Source organism: Dermacentor albipictus, chromosome 1, assembly GCF_038994185.2.
Source record: "Dermacentor albipictus isolate Rhodes 1998 colony chromosome 1, USDA_Dalb.pri_finalv2, whole genome shotgun sequence".
Classification (NCBI taxonomy): Eukaryota; Metazoa; Arthropoda; class Arachnida; order Ixodida; family Ixodidae; genus Dermacentor; species Dermacentor albipictus.
The window spans coordinates 521,279,322-521,299,807 of NC_091821.1; the positions used below are offsets into that span (position 1 = coordinate 521,279,322).

The 20,486-nt window shown below is 46.0% G+C and overlaps 2 protein-coding genes across 6 annotated transcripts in view; one reads left to right on the top strand and one right to left on the bottom strand.

Annotated features, from left to right (window-relative positions):
• LOC135905537 (uncharacterized) overlaps positions 1-20,486 on the top strand; it is a 121,898-nt gene that overhangs the window by 24,298 nt on the left and 77,114 nt on the right. The window contains exon 2 of one of the 2 annotated variants that reach the window (XM_070532641.1): positions 252-878. The exons of the other annotated variant lie outside the window; for it this stretch is intronic. The gene's annotated coding sequence lies outside the window, so the exon portion shown is untranslated. Of the gene's footprint in view, positions 1-251; positions 879-20,486 lie in introns of those variants that run through there. 2 annotated transcript variants of the gene reach the window in all.
• LOC139054905 (heparan-sulfate 6-O-sulfotransferase 1-like) overlaps positions 1-20,486 on the bottom strand; it is a 180,664-nt gene that overhangs the window by 14,568 nt on the left and 145,610 nt on the right. For all 4 annotated transcript variants that reach the window (XR_011511610.1, XM_070532638.1, XM_070532637.1 and 1 more), the window contains one exon: positions 18,822-19,135. Coding sequence is in view for 3 of the 4 variants with exons in the window: in XM_070532638.1 (XP_070388739.1) it covers positions 18,822-19,135 (314 nt within the window). In the remaining variant the exon portion in view is untranslated. The remainder of the gene's footprint in view (positions 1-18,821; positions 19,136-20,486) is intronic.

The following is a 20,486-nucleotide window of genomic DNA, read 5'->3' on the forward strand; positions in this document are numbered from 1 at the left end:
CAATCTTGAAGGCCATGCATGTGGGTACATATACATGTGAGTCTCCAATGTGGGGGTGCAGGCCTTATACAAGGGCGGGCCTTACACGAGTGATTAGGTATTTATTTTCCCCGCCACCTGTCTAGTTGTTACACAAGCTACCAAGTGATGTCGTAAATAAACAACAACAAACACCATAGATTTGTTTGTTGAGTGGGCGTCGGGACAGCAGTGCATGCACAATGTTCAACCGTTGCCTATTTTTTATGCAGTGTCTGGCTTTCATCACTGTACTTGTCCCTGAGTTCCATGTGCCCTGCCCCTTTGATGCACCACTGGCCACCATTATGTCACCTGTCTCGCATATGGTCGAATGGGGCCCGACCGACTTGTGCGTGGACTGCTGTCTCCCATGTGGATGATAGTTCTGGCTTATCTGCTATCGCACTTCTGGCCCCTACGCAGCATAGTGCCTTCATCATTTCATTGGATCCACCAATCATATTAGATTTTTCGCCTGTGATGTCAACGGTTGAAGCTAGAAAAGCAGCACCAGTGCCTCGGATCTTCAGTGGGCATCAGGACAGCAGCACATGCACAATGTTCAACTGTTGCCTATTTTTCATGCAGGTATGCTATCTTGAAAATGCACATTCTTTTCATTCCGATGATCGCATTTTGCTGCTGTTTCCACACCCACACTATCACAGCTTTGTTTTCGTCTTTGTATGCTCAACTTATGTATTGTGCGAATAGTCTGTTTTTAAGCGGAGATGTTGAACTGAACTCTGGCCCCAAGAATAATTCACTAGGAACCGGACCAGCTACCCAATTAGCCGGTTAAGTGTTCCTTTGATGAAACTTCTGAAAATAACTATGTTGAACCCTTGGTTGCCAAAATGTTTAATAAACTGCTTTCAGGAGAGGAAAAGATGGCTCTTGACATCTCTGCTCTTCGTCAGACTGTCAATTCTCTGTTTCAAAACTTAGAGTCTCACATTGCTGCTTTCGAATCCTTGTCACCTAACACAGATGCCGCGGTAGATTTTCGATCTAATGTCATCGTTTACTCAGACAGTTGATTCTCTGTTGGCAAAAGTGACCACTTTGGAAAGAACTTTTTCGAGTAATGAAATCAAGGTGCCTGCCCTGGTTACAAAGATGACTTCTCTTGAATCTTCTCAGTCTTCTAAACCTAGTGGTATTATTACTCCCCCTGCTGAGTCTTCCCGTGCATCCTTGTAACATGGTAAACAAACATGTTGATAAGAATGATGGTCTTGCAAACCATTTGTGCAGAAATAATCTTACCCCATTTCGACTTCCTGAACAACCTGAAGAAAGCAATAGTTTACTGCTAAACAGCATTGCTGCATTTTCACGGAAAACTACAGATCAGTTGTCCCAAGATTGAAAGATGCCACAGAATTGGAATACTCCAGCAGAGTCATACATATCCGATCATTGTTAAGTTGCTTGACTTTCGCGATAAGACTCAAGTATTAAGGAATGGTCACAAACTTAAGAACTTGGACACATGCATTGGTGAAGATTTTTCCGCTTGTGTACAATCCCTTCGCAGGAAACTGTGGGATGCCACTACCTGCCACAGGAAAATGGTTACACTGTGCACATAAGGTTTGATCATGTGTTTATCGACAATATCCACTATGACTGGGATCACAAAACTAATGCCCCTATTATGGCTTCAACTCATTCTTCTTATACTTCCCCCAAGTCTGCTTCGGACGGTACACAGTGGCGACAGAAAATGCGCCATGATGATCTTAAAATTATGAACAGGAATGCCCGAAGACTAATTCATAAACTTCCTGAGTTTGACTCTTTGAGTGCTTCTAATGCTCCTCATATTATCGGTGTTACCAAGACATGGTTACACCATGACATTTTCAATGCTTAAGTTACTCTACCTGGCTTTACCGTTGTTAGCTGCGATAGAACACACAAAAGAGGTGGTGGTGTAGCTCTATTCTTGCCGTCTGATCTTACCTTTTCGACTGTTTGTAGTCCTAATAAAGTTGAATCTGTGGTCTAAAGTGTCAGTTCCCAGATAGTCACAAACATCCAATAGATGTACTGGATTGATACAAATATCCAGCAAAATATGGGATGTCTCATGCAGATAAACCTAAGGGACGCACAATGGCATAAAAGTCTTGGATGTCCACTGAACATCCACTTAGTTCATTCATCAGACATAGGGCAGACAAAATTTTGGATGTCCATAGAATGTCTCTAAAAACAGTACTTCAGACATACATTGCACAAAGTTTTAGATGTCCATGGAACATCCGTAATGATTGTACTTTAAACATGCACTGTAGGGCCTCCAAAACTTTCGCATTGTATACGCGCTTCTATGATTTTGACTTGGATGATCCTACGCAGTTGGTGCCTGTAGTTGGTGCAACTATATTGCACTGTATCATCAGTTCAGATGTAATGGATGTCCATAAGATGTCTAATTCCTTTGCTGGACATCGATCAATCGTTGCTACTTTATAAAATGGATGTTTGCACATGAAATGTACATTCTTTAAGTACAATAAAAGGCACAAGCAGTGGGCAAAGTGAAAGAAGAATGTATGTGTGCCCAAAGCTTTCGTGTTGCAGATCCTGAGTTGTGTAGACTTCTTTGTTTCCAACTTTGGAAAAGTGATCAAAAAGCAAGGTACAGTATATTTAGCAATTAACTGATATATAGCAGAAAAAAAGCGCATGAAAATCAAATGAAGGGCTCTGCTTTTCGTTAAGCACCACCACACGTTTTAAAACAGTGACACACCTCACGTGTGCAAGTTATTGCGTCGCCTCTGACACTCGGAGCCCACGTGCGTCGAACGCAAGGAGCCAGAAGCATGCCATAAATGTTGCATTAAATGAAAAATGATGTTTAAGAACATTAGAAAAGTTAGATGATTTAAACAGGTTTTATGTAGCATCACTGTTCAATTATCAATTAGTCTCACAGTTGCATTGCCTGTCATACATCACCATAAGCATAGCCATTGCAAGCGTATGCGGCCTTGTGTGAGCTTGTGTTTCGGTGCTGGCACTGAGCCATGCTTCTCTATGCCGTGCTCCCTCAAGGGCTGCAGAACACAACAAGATAGTGCCAACCTTTCCTTTCTCACAACGAACCACTTTAAGTTGCGGTACTGATGCTGCGACACTTCATTTCGTATTCTCGCCATGTCTGCAGTGGTGTCCAGTTGTTAGCAGGCATATGCTTTCAAGGTAAGTCGGCGGTTTGTTTTTGTACTTTCTTCTCTTTTATGCCGGCAAGGAGTGCTTAGCATGGGACGGAAGAGCTGATGCACAATGCAAACACACAATGGTTTTGGCAGTACCCCTCAAGGCATGCCGGCGGTGTTTCTTGCCGAAATAGTATTAAACTGAGCCAATTGGTGCATGGCTAAAATGAGTTTGAACAGCTGAACTGCAACCTGAATCAAATGGCGAGAGAAGCGATGTTCTTGTCTGTCTCCCTTTGTCCTGTGTTTCAGTTCTGCTTCTCATACTCGTTTTGGCCTTTCTTGTACAGTGCTTCTCGTGGTCCGCAGGTTTTGTGAACAACGTCACAATGGTTTCAGTGGTTCTGGCACACATTTCTGATAGTGGCGCTTGATGTTGTGAGGTAGGCACAATCTATGCATTGCTTTTGTTGTGTCTGCCGGTGGAGGTCTTTTGTAATAAGTGCTCTCTGTAGAGCTATGTGATCTTTTGTGTGCTTTGTTGCTCCTCTGTATTGTTACGTGTGGAAAAACACAGATGAAAGTGGCTATATACACGGTATTTACACTGGAACCAGACCACCAGGCCGACACTCATCCGCGCCAAGGGCACAGACCCACTTCGTCGTCATTCTCGCGGCGGCTCGTCCCTTGAGCATCGCTCGATGATATCATAATACTACCCTCCGGCGGCAAAAGCGCCGTCACGGCGCTGTTAAATATCCAAGGCGTGTGGAGAGTTGTAGGGTTTGAGTCGGGTGATGTGGACAATGTCACTGGTTGTCACAGCGGAGGACGTAGTGGGCATGGCTAGAGCGATTTCGTAGGTGACATCGGTTACTTGGCCAAGTACGCGATATGGGCCTGTGTAGCAGGAAAGCAGTTTTTCACAAGGGCCAACTTTACGCGATGGTGACCAAAGCAACAAAATGGACATCACAGTGACGGAGGTCGTAGCGTTGCTTTTGTTTGCCTTGAGAGACTGGCAGACGAGTGTGCGCAAGTTGGCGAGCATGGTCAGCATGGGCGATAGCATTACGGGCGTAAGCGCTAGTTGAAGCTGTGGTGGACGGAAGCACAGTGTCCAGTGGTAGCATCGGTTCAGGGCCATACAAGAGGTAAAAAGGCGAAAAGCCAGCAGTTTCGAGACGAGAAGAGCTATATGCAAATGTAATGTAAAGTAGAGCCTGGTCCCAGTCACGGTGGTCGTCTGAAACGTATTTAGATAGCATGTCTGTAAGGGTGCGGTTCAAACGCTCAATGAGGCCTTTCGTTTGAGGGGGGTAGGAGGTGGTAAATTTATGCTGTATTGAGCAGGCACGCATGATGTCGTCAATTACTTTGGCTAAGAACATATGGCCACGGTCTGTTACCAATTGACGCGGAGCACCATGAATCAAAACGATATTATGCAGGAGGAAGTCCGCAACATCAGTTGCGCAACTGGTCGGAAGAGCACGAGTTACGGCGTAGCGGGTCACGTAGTCCGCTGCGACTGCAACCCACTTGTTTCCTGATGTAGATTCCGGAAATGGGCCGAGAAGGTTTAAGCTGACACGACAAAAGAGTTCGGCAGGGATGTTGAGCAGCTGCAGGTAACCAGTGGGGGGCTGGGAAGGCTTCTTGCGTCGTTGGCGAAGTTCACAAGCAGCGATGTAACGTTGTACGGAACGGGCAAGGCCCGGCCAGAAAAAACGGTGACGTACACGGTCATAGGTTCGAGATACGCCGAGGTGTCCTGCTGTTGGTGCGTCGCGGAGCTCTTCTAGAACGGTTGAGTGGAGGTGTTTAGGTATGACAAGTAGGAACTCAGAGTCGTCCGGATGAAGGTTACGACGGTACGGAGTACCGTCGCGGAGGACGAAGAGGCGTAGAGTGGCGTTGGCTGGAGAGTGTTCAAAACGGTCTGTGAGTGCTCTGATGTAGGCATCACGACGTTGCTCGTCGGCAAAATGAAGACCTGCGACACAGAGAATACACAAGCAGCACTGGTAATATTGGAGGAGTCAGAGTCGTCAACAGGGTAATGTGACAAGCTGTCGGCGTCTTGGTGAAGGCGGCCAGAGTTGTAGACCACGGAATACGAAAAGTCTTGTAGTCTCAAAGCCCATCGACCAAGCCGGCCTGTAGAATTTTTTAGGGATGAGAGCCAGCAGAGAGCATGATGGTCAGTGACTACGAAAAAAGGGCGACCGTAGAGGTAAGGAAGAAACTTCGCAACTGCCCAGACTACAGCAAGGCATTCTCGTTCCGTAATGGAATAGTTGCGCTCCGATAGTGTGAGAAGGCGGCTTGCATAAGCAATAACGCGATCCTGGCCACGCTGATGCTGGGCTAAGACAGCACCTACGCAATGACCGCTGGCATCTGTACGCAATTCTGTAGGGGCATCAGGGTCAAAGTGGGCGAGAATGGGTGGTGAGGAGAGAAGAGTGACTAGACGAGAGAAGGCAGCGACTTCTGCAGTACTCAACGAGAATTGTACACCTTTCTTCAAAAGATTAGTGAGGGGTCTAGCAATTGCTGCAAAATCTTGAACAAAACGACGAGCATAGCCCAACAAAACTTCGAACGTCTGCGGCCGGCTTCGGAATCAGAAAGTCTCGGACAGCGCGAGTTTTGTCGGGATCAGGCTGTACTCCGGAAACGTCAACGTGGTGGCCCAGAAGAGCAATTTGGCGGCGGCCGAAACGACATTTCGACGAGTTAAGTTGCAGCTTCGCCTTTCGAAATACAGCAAGTATAGCTGTTAGACGCTCAAGGTGAGTGTCGAACGTGGGCGAGAAGACGATGACGTCGTCGAGGTAGCAGAGACATGTGGACCATTTGAAACCACGAAGCAAAGAGTCCATCATACGCTCAAAGATGGCAGGGGTGTTGCATAATCTAAACGGCATTACTTAAATTGGTATAGGCCATCAGGTGTGATGAACGCGGTTTTTTCTCTGTCCATATCGTCAACAGCAATCTGCCAGTATCCAGAACGAAGATCAATAGATGAGAAATAGCTGGAACCGTGGAGGCAGTCAAGGGTGTCGTCTATACGTGGGAGTGGGTAGACGTCCTCCTTAGTAATGTTGTTCAGATGGCAGTAGTCTACACAGAAGCGCCACGTGCCATCCTTCTTCTTAACCAACACTACAGGTTACGCCCAGGGACTCGAAGAAGGCTCAATGATGTTTGTGTCTAGCATTTTGCCGACTTTACTTTGAATTACTTGTCGTTCCAACGCAGAAACTCGATACGGTCGTCGGTGAATAGGAGTAGCATCGCCATTAAGAATTCGATGCTTGACCACGAGCGTCTGGCCTAAAGGGCAAGCGTCGAAGTCGAAAATATCTCTGTAGGACAATAATACTTGGTAAAGGTCTTCAGCCTGCGCAGAAGACAGGTCCGTCACAACCATTTTCTGTATCTTGGGATCGGCAACCGAGGCTGGCACGATGGGCCTGCTAAGTCGCAAGAAGCATCGGTCGATAAAGTTGCCACGTGATGGTCGCCGAGACAATCAACGTTGGCAAGGCAAATACCTTGCGGTAGAATTCGCTTTGCCAATCCAAGGTTAAAAATGGGCATGAAAGTGCGGTTCGCAGTAATAGTAAGTATACTGTGAGGCACGGTAACGTCATACTGTAGTGGAATGTCGGGCAGAAGAGTGACGAGGTACTCGCCATCAGGGGCTGGTGGGGAAGACAAGAGCTCAATATAAGCTATTGATTTTGGCGGCAGGCGAATAAAGCCGGTGGGGCGTAGGTGGCACTGGGGTGTGTCATAAGGTTCTGCGAGAATCGGCAACTCAAGGCGAAGGGTACTGAAAGAGCAGTCAATAAGAGCAGAATGCGCGGAGAGAAAATCGAGGCCGAGAAAGAGGTCACGGGGGCATGAGCAATCATGGTGATGAGGACAGAAGTGTGGCGGCCGGCGATGCTGACACGTGCCATACACATGCCGATGATAGGCACAGTATCACCATCCGCAACGCGGACGACGCGTGCCGACACTGGGGTGAGGAGCTTGTTCAGTCTTCGTCGGAAGGCAGCACTCATAATAGAAAGATGCGCACCTGTATCGATGAGTGCCGTGACCGGATAGCCATCAACGTAAACGTCAAGAAGGTTTTGGTTCGTGTGTAACGTGAGCAGAGGATTTGAGGGCAGGGTGGACAATGCAGCTTCACCTCCAGAAGCTGCAGTGCCTAGTTTTCCGGCTGTATTCGGGAGGCGATAGGCGACGGAGAGAAGCGACGGGGTTGGGACGAACGAGACTGATGGCTTCGAGGTGAGGGAGAGCGGCTGTAGCGAAGGTTTGGGGCAGGAGCATCAGCGGCAATGGGTTCATGGCGGGTGGCATAGGGAACAGAAGGTCCAAAGGGGCGGGAATTAGCGGCGGTGTATATCCGAGGAGGTTGTGGCCATCGGTTGCGGCAGTGACGAGCGACGTGGCTGATGCGACAACAGTGGAAGCAGACCGGCCTGTCATCAGGGGTACGCCATTCGGACGGTTTGCGGCGAGATGTGGCAGAAAAGGACTGCCGGTGAGGAGGAGGGCTGCTAGAGAACTGGAGAACCGTGGGTGGAGACGATAAACACAGGGAGATGAGACCCATGTTCTCAAATTCCTGCCTGACGACGGCCTGAATCAACGCAATCGTGGTTGCTGGTGGATCGGGAGGCGTCGCGGAGAAAGCTGGCAAACAGGTGGCTTTGAGCTCGCGGCGAACGATACGGGTTACATCGTCGCAGGGGGTGGTCTGACGTGGTCGACCCTCACATGTTGACGTAGCAGCAGTGTTGGGTAGCCGCATGATGTGATGTGTGATACGGCGGCTCTTAGCTTGTTCAAAGCGACGGCATTCATTGATGATGGCGTCGGTAGTCGAGACGTGACCGACAACAAGCAATTTGAAAGCATTGTCGGCGATGCCTTTTAGCACATGCGACACTTTATCTGCTTCAGACATTGTATCATCAGCTTTGCGGCAGAGAGCCAAGACGTCGAGGAAAACGTACGGCTCTGTAGATGTCTGAACACGAGACGCAAGAGCCTTTCTCGCAGCAGCCTTGTGCCCAATGGGGTCACCGAACAGTTCCCTGAGCTTTTCTTTGAATCTGTCCCAACTGTTTATCTCTTCGCCATGCGTTTGGTGCCACACACGTGGGGTGCCGCGGAGATAAAAGATGACATTGGTGAGCATGATCGTTGGATCCCACCTGTTATTAGCACTGGCGTGTTCATAGAGCTTGATCCATTCGTCAACATCCTCTCCCTCCAGGCCAGAGAACACACCAGGGTTGCGATGTCGGCAACTGTGATGATTGGAGCAGTAAGACAAGCCGAAGCCAGTACAGAGGCGGTCTCGTCACCAGGAGGCATGGTGACAAGCTCGATGTACCGACCACTAAGGAGTTCCGTGATGAGGACGGGGATCACTGACCTCCACCAGAATGTTACGTGTGGAAAGACACAGATGAAAAAGATACAGGCTATTTACACTGGAGCCATATCGCCAGGCCGACAGTCGCTCGGGCCAAGGGCACACACCCCATTCGTCGTCGTTCTCGCGGCGGCTCGTCCCTTGACCATCGCTCAATGATATCGTAATAGTATGTTTAGATATCTCCTGTGTTTGGCGTGCAGTTTTACGTGTTTGTATCATTTGTGGGCACAAGCCACATACTTTCACATGTTCTTGAGCAGCCAATCCTTCTGCAAATTATATAAAGCTTCGCTGTGCTCTACTGCTTGTAAGGACAAATTTCATTGTAAGTGGTACTATTTAAGCAGATGCCTTAGCAGGTGCTATGATAAAGGAGATGCTATAACTGCGGATTTATACTCTGGGATTTTAACCTAATCACTGAATTTAGAGAAGCGGAAAACCAGTTACTTTAGGTGTCGCTACTTTGTATGTCTTACCCCCGCATTCAGAGAAGTGCCTTAACTTCAAGCCCATGCTTGATTTGGTCGAGATAAAGCCCAACGCGAACGCACCCAAGAAAAGGCAACAAGTGCTTTGGGCACATTCACGCCTGTCGTTCTAGTGACAAAGCCAAGCATGGGCTTCAAGTCAGGGCACATATCTGAATGCAGAGTAAGTAACATAATAAGCTATGTGTTTGCTTAGTTGTAAAAATTCTGTCCTCTTTTTCACGTTTAGAATACTCAAGCCAGCCAGCCAGCGAGAGAGTGATCTTCCAAGTATGATTCACCCTCCAGCTCCACATGGCATCGTACGATGTGCCTTCAGGAGTGCCAACAAATTTTCTCCCTATTTCGAAACGGGTAGCAATCTAACTTATAATCATGGCAATGATTTAAGTCAAGTTTATTGCAACAGTCATGTTAAAGTTACATGGTAATAGTATTACAGCAGGAGGTCCCACAGTTCTGAAAATACTGCCAGGGAGACCTCCTATGACTACATAAATAGGGTTAGTATACAAAAACAGCAAAGAAATACGGTCATGTGAACAATAAGAATAATTAGGCAAGTTGATTATCAATAACAGAAAATTGGATACATATGTTATTTGTCATGCTAATTATAGAAAAATAAACATGAGAAATAGTCGAAAGCGTGTGAAGCAGCAGAATAACAAATATTAACAGAAATAATTCAGCCATCATGAGAGACCAAACTGGTTTCACTATCAATAATATCAATTACTTATACAAAAACAAAAGGTATACAGCAAAATGACATACATATTGATAGTTAATAAAGACATTAAGATGAGCCGGTTAATTCCTGAATGAAATATTGCTTGGTGCGTGCGGAGAATGTATGAACCCTGTGTGATGATTTTATTTCGAAAGGTAATTAATTAATTCCATATTGCTACGCCAGAGAAGAGGGCTGTGAACTCGCCGTAATTCGTCCTTGCGGCAGGTAAAAGAACATCATTGCACAGCCAAAACCAGGCACTGTTGTTGCTAGTAATGTGTTCAGGATCGATACATTCAATATAGATGTCATGTGTGATGAGCCTAGATGCAATTATGGATAGTTTCTGATGGAATAGTTGTCATAACGGGAGAATGTTACGTTTATGAAACAATGACCTACAGGACAAATCAAGTGGGCTGAAAGTCTTTAGTCTCATAGCTTGTTTTTGAAGTCGCTGCAGACATTCAATATGCGTAGAATACGTATTGGCCCATGACGATACACAGTACGAAAGGTGGCTATGAATATAAGCAAAATACAAAGATCGTACAATGTGAGGTGGAAAATAAGTTTTTGTCTTGACGATAATGTGGATGCCAAATGCAATCTTTTCCACAAGTGATCGGGCGTGTCCATGAAATTTTAGTTCAGTATGTAAGATGACACCAAGGAACCGCGCTTCGTTCGAAACCTGTGTGTCGTAATCACCAATGTGGACTGAAAGTGGGACGTCGATTGAATTTCGTTGGGAATGGAACACCACAAATGTAGTTTTAGTGAGATTAATGTGCAGACAATTATTTTGGCACCATGAAGTAATATTGTTTAGGTCAGTGTTAAGGTTAGACTGGAGTGTGGCAATTGATTTACTGAATGTAAAGATGGTCATGTCATCAGCGTAAAGTATGCACTTGGTCTTAGCAAGAATAGTGGGTAGATTATTAATAAACATCAAAAATAAAAGTGGGCCTAAAATTGATCCCCGTGTGACTCCTACGTTAATTAGCTTGGATGATGAGAGATGGCCGTTAACCTGCACCATTTGAGACCAGTTACTCAAGTAGTCTCTAATAAAGTTTAGTGGAGGACCAGATATACCATATGTTTTTAGTTTAACAAGTAGTATGTGATGGTCTATCGTGTCGAATGCCTTTGGCAGATCAATGAATACAGAACCCACAATTAGACCTCTGTCAATAGCTTGCTTGATTTCTTCAGTTAAAGTAATATGTGCCAGTTCGGTTGAAAAGCCCTGGCGAAATCCGAATTGCTGAGAAGACAAAAGGTTAAATTTCTTTAGGTAGTGCATTAACTGAGTGTGGAAAAGCTTTTCAATCAGCTTACCAAAAAAAAAAGGAAGATACAAACTGGCCTGCAATTCCCTACTGATCACCTTTCTTGAAAACTATTCTACCAGCTTTAGGACAGCTCGGAAAAACCCCTGCAGAGAACAGTTTGTTAATGATTAGAGCCAAAACTGACGATATTTCATGCGAAATTAGTTTTACTTTACAAGTATCAATGTGATCTAAGCCAGCGCTTGTTAGTAATCCATGGAATACTGTTAGTAATCCATGGAATAGTGTTTCGTTCACCCAGACATCCATGGATGTCTGGGTGAACGAAACCACTTCGCCACAGTAGTGTAAGTGGTGCAGTTTTCTATGCACATAGCTATTGTTTCTGAGAACGACACAAAAGCTTTTTCTGCGTGATCCTCCGTAATCACCGTCGTCCAGTCTATTGCACGAATTAACTGCACAAATTTGACGGAGTCAAATTGCCACTTCATCAATGTATTACTACGTTGTACATTTTTAAAGCCTAACGTGAAAAAATAGGATTATGGTCTGTAATGCAATGATCTACCACTCCTGCAATGTAATCAGATGAAATGTTGGAGATAATATGATCTATTAGTGTACTGGAGCCCAGTATATCATTCCTAGTTAGAGCTGAAATATGCGAAGAAATGCCAAAGCTGCATAAATAGTGCACGTACTATAAACATGATGCACTATCAGGATTGATGATGTTAATGTTAATATCACCAGCTATGACAATGTTCTTATTTTCTATTACCAAGTTATTAAGAATGTTGCCTAACTGACGCAAAATTCTGGATACAAAGATGAAGGTGACCCATAAATGGAAGCTACGATGGCGTTACGGCTGTTAATTGGCATAACACTATGGTTAAATTCAAGCCAAACAGATTCACAGGGAATATTTTTAAATCCAATATCAAGACGACACATGCATGTTAAGGATGAGTTTACAAGTATGGCACTTCCACCACCACAATACAATTTGCAATTACAATATTCAGAATGATAACCTGGTAATCCACACAAGTTGCCTTCATTGCCAGATAACCATGTTTCAGACAAACATGATATAGGATGATTGATCAAGTAAAGAAAGAAATGCAACAAGATCATCATGCTGTTTTCTAAAACTGCGGATGTTTAGGTGTACTAGAAGCGATAATGCTCAGGACTTTTTGTGCAACAAATCTGTGGTTTCTTGGCACGTGTAGACAGCCATGGTGACATAAAGTCGGTTTAAAATTAGAAACAACAGCTTATCTAGCGGAAGATACCAAGGTCTTCTGCACATGCAATTCAAAACACACGGCTGTCATCGGTCATCCAGGCTTTGATGGTGCAATTAACGGTCTAGAGGTACTTCCACTGGTGCGCTTTTAAGCGCAAGTGCCTGCGCAAAAAGGCGTTTTCGCTCCAGCGTGAGATGATCATTCGCATACACAGGTTTGGGGCCTGTGCTCTGGGTAAACCCTCTGTCCACGGTAGACAGCAGTGCCTTTCTTGCCTTTTTAGTGAATTCAGCCTTCTTGTTTCGCAAACAGAATCGTGGAATAATGTGGCTTCCATTTTTGGAGGGCACACCGTGCGCAGTGTCTGTATCTGTATTGGCAGTTGGGCAACCGATCTTCTTACGAATAGTTTGGACGACTGCCAGGTAGTCTTCGCCTTTTGACTCGGGGATTACTCTCAGCTCAACATTATTGAGTCGCGAGTATTGTTTGAGATCACACATTTGTTTACTAAGTGTCTTATTTTCCTCTCTCGAGACCTTGTTTTCTTTGGCCAGTGCCTCATTTTCATTTTTCCCAGATGTCATTAAACATCACTAGGCTAGTTTTCAGTTCGGCAACCTTCTCACAAAGAGCCTGCAATTTCTTTGCTAGTTCAGCACAAGTCGGCATGCTCGAGTTTTGCAATGAAAAAATGAAACACAGAATAGGGGCAGCAATGGAAGCGGGCTAAATTTCACCGTCTTCAGCACGCAAAAAAAAAAAAACATCTTGCAGTGGCAACCTTAAGATGAGCACTCACTGCAACATAAAAGGTATGTTTTTTGCCGCAAATGAACACACACAAAAGGAAGACACAAAGACAACACGGGCGCACTTCCAACTGATTTAAATTGCGCTGTAACCCATGAATATATACAGTAAAAGCTGGTTAATTCGAATTTCACGGGGACACTTAACGAGTTCAAATTAACCGAAATTCTAACTAACGAAAGTGATTTAAGAAAAGACCACATCTGATGACCAAAAAAAAGTACAGCAACTCTGGGTACTTTGGAAAAAAAGTCCGTAATGGTTTTTTGCTTTTTTCCTCTGAAAGCGATCGCTGTCGCTTTATCTTCCAGCTCGAATGAGCGGAAAAGCATCGTCTTCACCTTCTTTGAAACTGAAGAAAAGCCGGGCGTGATTCAGTCCGTGCATCACCTGTGCCAACGAAGGTCGTACCGGTGTTTCACCAACATCATCTTCATCATCATTCGCGTCGTCATCGTCCACGGCCGGTTCTTCGTCTTCGCCGATGAGTTGGGCGATGATTTCATCACCGGTCACGGCACCGCAGACCGCGGCGCAGCTGTCAACATTCACGTAGTCGCTGAAGTCCGTATCGCAGAGCCCCTCCCGTACATGAAGCGAAGCGCGGACGTCCTCTTCAACTTCATTACCGTCTGTGTTAAGGGTTCCGAAACCACAGTGGCGGAAACAATTTGCAATGGTTTCTGTGGTTACCTGATTCCAGGCACGCACAAGCATGTGCAGGGCTGTGAGCAGAGTCACGGTATAGCTTTTCTCATTATCAGAGCACAGGAGCAACTTCTCAAGAATGTGACATCTATAAAAACTTTTCAAATTTTTTATAACGCTGTGATCCATAGGCTGAAGAGCCACGGTGGTGTTAGCCGGAAGAAAAACCAGCTCAATGGCTCTCAATCCTATTTCCACCTTGTGCGCCGAGCAGTTGTCGACGAGGAGGAGAATCTGCCTCTTGGCAAGCTCAAATTTTCGGTCGAGTTTCCTCAGCCACTGCTTGAAAAGCTCGCCCATTGTCCAGGCCTTCATATTTGCTGCATAGTCGGCCGGCAGCGTGCGGATGTTCTTAAAACATCGACGTTGTAGCTTCGACGGGGCGGCCGGATGAAAGGATTACGGCATGAAGCCTAAACAGCCGGGGCGCGCAGCGCCGCAAGCAAAGAACCTGACTGCTCCAATCAGGGACCAGACAAAGAAATAACTTTTATTTCTCCGAGGGGAAGCAGGAAGGCAGCTCACAGCGTTTGGCGCTGAGTGGCGCCCTGATGTAAAGACCCAAAACCGAAACCAGAAGTTAACACAGGATACCACAATCGAGGTTTCTGTGACTTCCCTATCACAAACAGGGGGAGCTTCTCTGTGCGCTCTTTGCTGCGCTTGCCACCTGTGCACAAGTCCCCCTTGCACGTGATCGCTTTGTCCGGTAAGAGTTTAAAGAACAAGGCGGTCTCGTCGGCATTGAAAATATCGGATGGTGCGTACCTGTTCAGGTGGTCTAGTAGCGCACCATTCCGCCACACGGTGCAGGTTTCTGCGTCTACGGCTTTGGCTTCGCCGCACACACTGTGGAAAACGAGGTCATGTCTGTCTCTGAAGCGGTGAAAACATCAGTCCGAAGCGGCAAAGTCGGAGACGTTCAGGTGTTGCGCGAAATCAGCTGCCTTCGCTGCGATGATGGGGCCACTCAATGGGATATCCTGGCTCCGTTTTTCCTTGATCCATGTGAGCAACGCTGCCTCCAGGTCCGGGTGCTCAGCTGTCTGAAGCCTTTTCCGATCCTTGCCGAAAGTTTCAGCCTCGTAGGTTTCCTCAATCATCCTCTTATTCCGGATGTATGTCGACAATGTGCTTCTCGGTATATTCTGCTTCTTTGCAATTTCGTTCTTGGTCAGTTTCCCTGCATCAACTTCCCGTAGAATTTCTAATTTATCCTTCAACGTTTTGGCACGATACTTTCCACATGACGACATCGCGGCACGCGAGCAGTGTCAGTCTGTGACGGACGCGTACAGAACAAAAGCGAGCAACGGCGCACTTTTAGGCTTCGACCTTCTGATCGCATAGGCGACCTCGCGGTCTCGCGGTTGCCACCGAATGCTGGATGGATGGATGGCGGCTATACCCTTTGTACCGGGTGGTGGCTGGCGCCACCTAGCCTTTTGCTCCCCCTCCTATTTTATTTTTCTTTTCCTTTCTTTATATCCTCTTTTCCTTAAACTAGTTATCACTCCCCTCCTCCCCCCAAAATAACTATAAAAAAAAGTAGAGGAAACATTATTAGTTCAAAGCCTCGTGGGGCGGATCCACAGGAGAGGAAAAGTATGAAGTTATGCCCAATGTCCACAGGGTCTCGCACGGCCTGAAGAGGGTCACGGGTAAATTTGGCATACAGGTTCTCTTTTCGGCACCTTGTAAGCTGTCCAGTCTGTGCAATTTAGTTAGACCTGATAGGAAAAAGAAAATCGAGTGCAGCACTAATCACAGGAACAAGTTTGTGCCCTGTAGAGCCAATGTCATCTATGAAATTCCGCTGAGTTGTGGCAACGTGTACGTTGGACAAACAGGCCGCTGCATTAATATGAGATTATTAGAACATGCCAATTCCCTAGATGATTCTAGAGGACAGCATCTTCCTAAGCATTGCAAGACCTGCAGGCATGACGGCAAAGTTTGTACCCCACTTTTCGGCAGGACTAAGATTGTCGGATGCGCATGGGATAAGAAAGAGCGTGAAGTAATCGAAGCTTTAGAAATCACGAGATTGGGGCCAGATAAATGTGTTAGTGAGGCTTCCACACATTTTTACCGCAACGAGTTGGCATTTCTAGGCTTGACCACATGATAGCGGCATTGGTTTTTGTGGTTGGTGCGCATGCGCTCGGTTGTTGGTAGGAAAGAGGCGTTGGAGCATTAAACCAGTTGTTAGTCTGCGCCTGTGTCGTGTGGTTCTTTCTGTGTCTTGTTCTTTTTTGCGCAGTTTTTCTTTGTTCTCATAATGTCATACCAACTAGCCCCTCACCGTACGCTACTAAACATTATCTCTCCGATTTAAGGTATTATCTCTCCCTTGACTTCTTCCACCAATCCTCTAGACTCCCCTTCATTACTGCCACTCTTTTCTCGTCTATTTGCCCTCGTTCCCCGGAAAATCCTAATGCCCCTTCCATATCTGCCACTGTTCCCTCTGCCAGAGTCAGGCGAAGGTCTGAGCATCTCAGCACTATATGCTCAGTGGTCTCTATTTCGGCTCCGCAAGCTGTGCACCAAAGGTCCACGTCTTCAAATTTAGCCCTGTATGTTTTCGTTCTCAAAACCCCCGTCCTAACTTCGAATAATAGTGAGCTGCCCCGCGAGTTATCAAATAAGAGCTCTCTCTTAATCTCCTGTTTTTATGACCTATACATAGATAGCGCTGGCTTTCTGAGCATTCTTTATTCCCACATTTTTCTTTCTGCCTCCATCACCTCCTTTCCCACACTAGAGCCACGTTGGGCACCCTCCCTCGGCTGTAAGTATCTATTCCTCAGCTTCCTCGTTCCGAGTGTCCACTTCGTGTTCAAATTTTTCATGTATAGATATTTGTACACTTTTCCTGCCCACCTTTTTTCCTCCAGTGCTGGGAGTCTTTGTTCGTATTTTAGCTTACTTATTGCCTCTCTACCTTCGTATGACGTCCATGCCATGCACCCCTGCACTCCGTCATTAGGGGTGTTCCCGTGCGCTCCTGAGGCCAACCTGCCTACACTTCTCTGTCTCGTTTCCATGCATGCCTGAACTTCCGATTTCATGCACAGCAGTGCGTATCCCGCTGTCCATGACGATGCGGCAGAGCATTTGTGAATAAACGCAAGTGCTGCCCCCTAAAAACACGCGATGATGATAGTGTATGTCGCGTCATCTGTCGCTTAACAGCAGAGACTGCAAGCTGGCTACGGAGGCGCGCAGTTCGAATTATCCGTGGCGGACCGGATTAGCATTCAAATTAATGAGCTTTTCAATACATAGGGCTCTATGGAGCATGGCAGGACCGTGCCAATTAGTTCGAATTATTCAAAAATTCGAATTAACGAGGTGCGAATTAACGAGCTTTTACTGTATACACATACACGCATGCGCTGGCTGTTCACAGACCTACGTTACCCAGCGGTCAAACAATCCAGTTTCCGATTTATAGAGCACGATAGATGTATTGCTAGTGCAATTTATACCTTTCTTTTTTATATAGTGAGCTTCCGTCAGCTCACGTGCTGTTTGAAATCTACTTCTGCCAAGAATCCTAATCTCAGAACACCAGGGTTTGCACATGCAGGCCTTGCAGTACACAGGCAAATGTGCCATGCCATCTTTCATTAGATTTATTTCGTGTTCCCTGGCTCGTTCATTTATGCAGCATCCAGTTTGTCCTATATAGGACACGCCGCACTCAAGGGGAATTTCATACACCACGCCTGTAGCGCATTTCCCGTAGGACGTGCTATGTTTCTTGCCACAGCCTTGCGAACCGGTCTCCTCGCGTGTGGTTGTTGAACAGAGTCGACCCAGTTTGACGGGGGCAGAAAAGGCAATGGGTACACCATAACGGCCTGCCACCTTCTTGAGGTTATGGAAGACCTTATGAACATAAGGAATCACTGCAGGTCTTATGGTTCTGGCACTTTCTTCCTCCCTTGTGGCGCTGGTACCTTTAACCTTCCGTAAAAGGCTTTTGGTGACTGAGGTTACCAACGAGTCAGTGAACCGTGCTGCTTTAAGTATGGCGGCAATGGTGGCAAAAAACATGTCTTTTAGCAAGCACGAACTACACCGACAAGCAGTTCTGTTGTCACACGTTTCCTTGGTAGCCCTGCTGCGGGGCCAATGCAATTAACCACTAGTGCAATGATGAGCCAGTGCAGTAACACCAGCCAACTAGATAATGCTACGGAGATATATAGATGTAGCAGCTTTTCTCAAGCATCACCTAATTCAGCGCTTTGGCCTTTCGTGGCGCCTGACTGCATTATAAGGAGTGTTGTATATATTTTTAAAAATGTGCCAAATGTAGCTTGATTTCATCTCGGTTTCCCGTCACCATCTTAAAACACCACGCAATATAGGAAAACAAGTCTGGAGCCGCCAGAGCACCATCAGCCTAACGCACATCCACGTCTCGTGCCGCAACAATCCGCACAATGCTTCACATTACATAAGATGTCAACAATAGTTGAGTCTGTCAATTTTTTTAGTTACTTCAGATTGCACGTTTTTCCAGTTAGTATGTTTTCTCTTGCGGTTTTTTCCAAAACATATGAACGACGTTCTACTGTGTACAGTTTTAAAGGTGTCCAAGATTAATGCTATATAAACTAAGGGAAAATGAGACGAGAATTGAGACATCCACCCAATCGTAGCAATTGCTATGAAAAAACCCATACAGGTTGCTCGACAGAAAAGCCTCGCAGTAGAAGAAAAAATGAATGGCATATGTTTCAATCTGTCAAGCTGAGCAGCCGCATGTTTGTTGGTAGAAATGAGCTGATGTTGAGATTTAGTAGATGGGAGTGTAGAAGAGACGCACCTGCGCACAGCCTCAAGGTCTTCAGATGGCACACGCCCCTGGGCAGCAGTACTGCGTGTTTCGTTGAGCTGCTCAAAGGGGCGCACGAAGCGTAGGCCAAACGTGGCCTCGAATAGCTGCTGTGAGCGGCGCTGCTCCTCAGTTAAGCCAAAGAACGCTGTGCGGCGCAAGTTCTCTCGTGCGCTGGCCAGCAGCAGCAGGTCATGCTTGCGCTCGCTCATGCCCGACTTGTTGTAGCAGCCCACGAGGGTCAGGTCGGCCAGCATGCGTGTCTGACGGTTCACAGCCAGGTTCCAGGGGCACGCCATGAACTCCTGCAGGGTGCGTCAAGCCACACCCGGTGTCAGATGCAAGGCACCAATGGTGGTCAAGTACATAACTTAATATGAAAACACAACCAGTGGCTGCAATTTTAGCCATTTGTTGCCAAGAGCTTTCACAGCAAGCTGGTAAAAGCTGATAGAATGTGGAGCTTCCCACAGTAGCAGCCTGTAGTTCAGACAATAATGTCAAGCTTCAGAACAACAGTGTGCTAGTCTTAGCACATATTTATTTATTTATTTGAAGATACCTTACAGGCCCCATGAGGAGCATTGAGTAATGGGGACATCACTGCAAGAAATTTGTACACGAGAATAGCACAAAGATGAGTAGAAATAATCTCTGCAAAACAGGGTTACACATGCAGAGCTGCAGTAGCAAACAAACATCAAATAAATTTTATCCCGCACAATGCTCGCACACATAATCAAACAATGTGTAAAAAAAGTGCAGTTTCAAGCATGAAAAGCACGAACAAAACAATACTAACAATACTCCGATAAACAGAAATTACATTTTAGAGTAGTGTACAAAACAACTGATAGATCTTATTGTGCGCATTGCTTGCGTACATGACAAAGAAGTGCAGTTTAAGGCATAAAAGAGGGCAAAAAAATCTGCGTGACATTACACAGTTATACAGAGTGGCATAAAGTATGACACATATTTAGGACAGAAACTGCATGTTCAGGAGTTGCCCACATTTATCTCTATCTATTTGCATGGAAGTGCTCTCAGGAAGAAATTCCACGAACAGATGGCTCGGGGCAAATATGACAGATTAAATGCATGTGTGTTTATGTAGATGTGATTGAAACTTAACTCATTATTCAGTCATTGTGACATACAACTTGCACGTTTCAGCAGCAAGGACGATGCCCTTATTTCATGAACATATTCAGGGAGCAAGGACAGCAATGCCACATCACGACGGCTCACTATGCAAAAAAGAGGTGAGGCGTGCAGACAGGACACAAGAGTAGAGAAGTGGACACCTGTCCTGTCTGCATGCCTCACCTCTTTTTTCCATAATGAATCCTTACCAACTAGCTCAGCTTTCTGTCGTTCTAAGCATCACGACGGCTATGGCTACTTAGTGCAGGAAGTGAAAGATCATTAGATTCGAGTTATGCTTGACTGCCTATCATAATTGCGGGAAACTAATCGACTAGCTCAGTTTTGGAGGGCTTCCAACATGCAGATTAGATATTCATGATGAGGAGACCATAATCAGGGAGATGAACTTGAGCTGCGGATGGACAAAAGTTGGGAAGGTTAATTTGCAGATGTTAGACGGGGATTTACGTAGGTTACAACGAATGTATCCTTGTGTTTTTGAAGCAT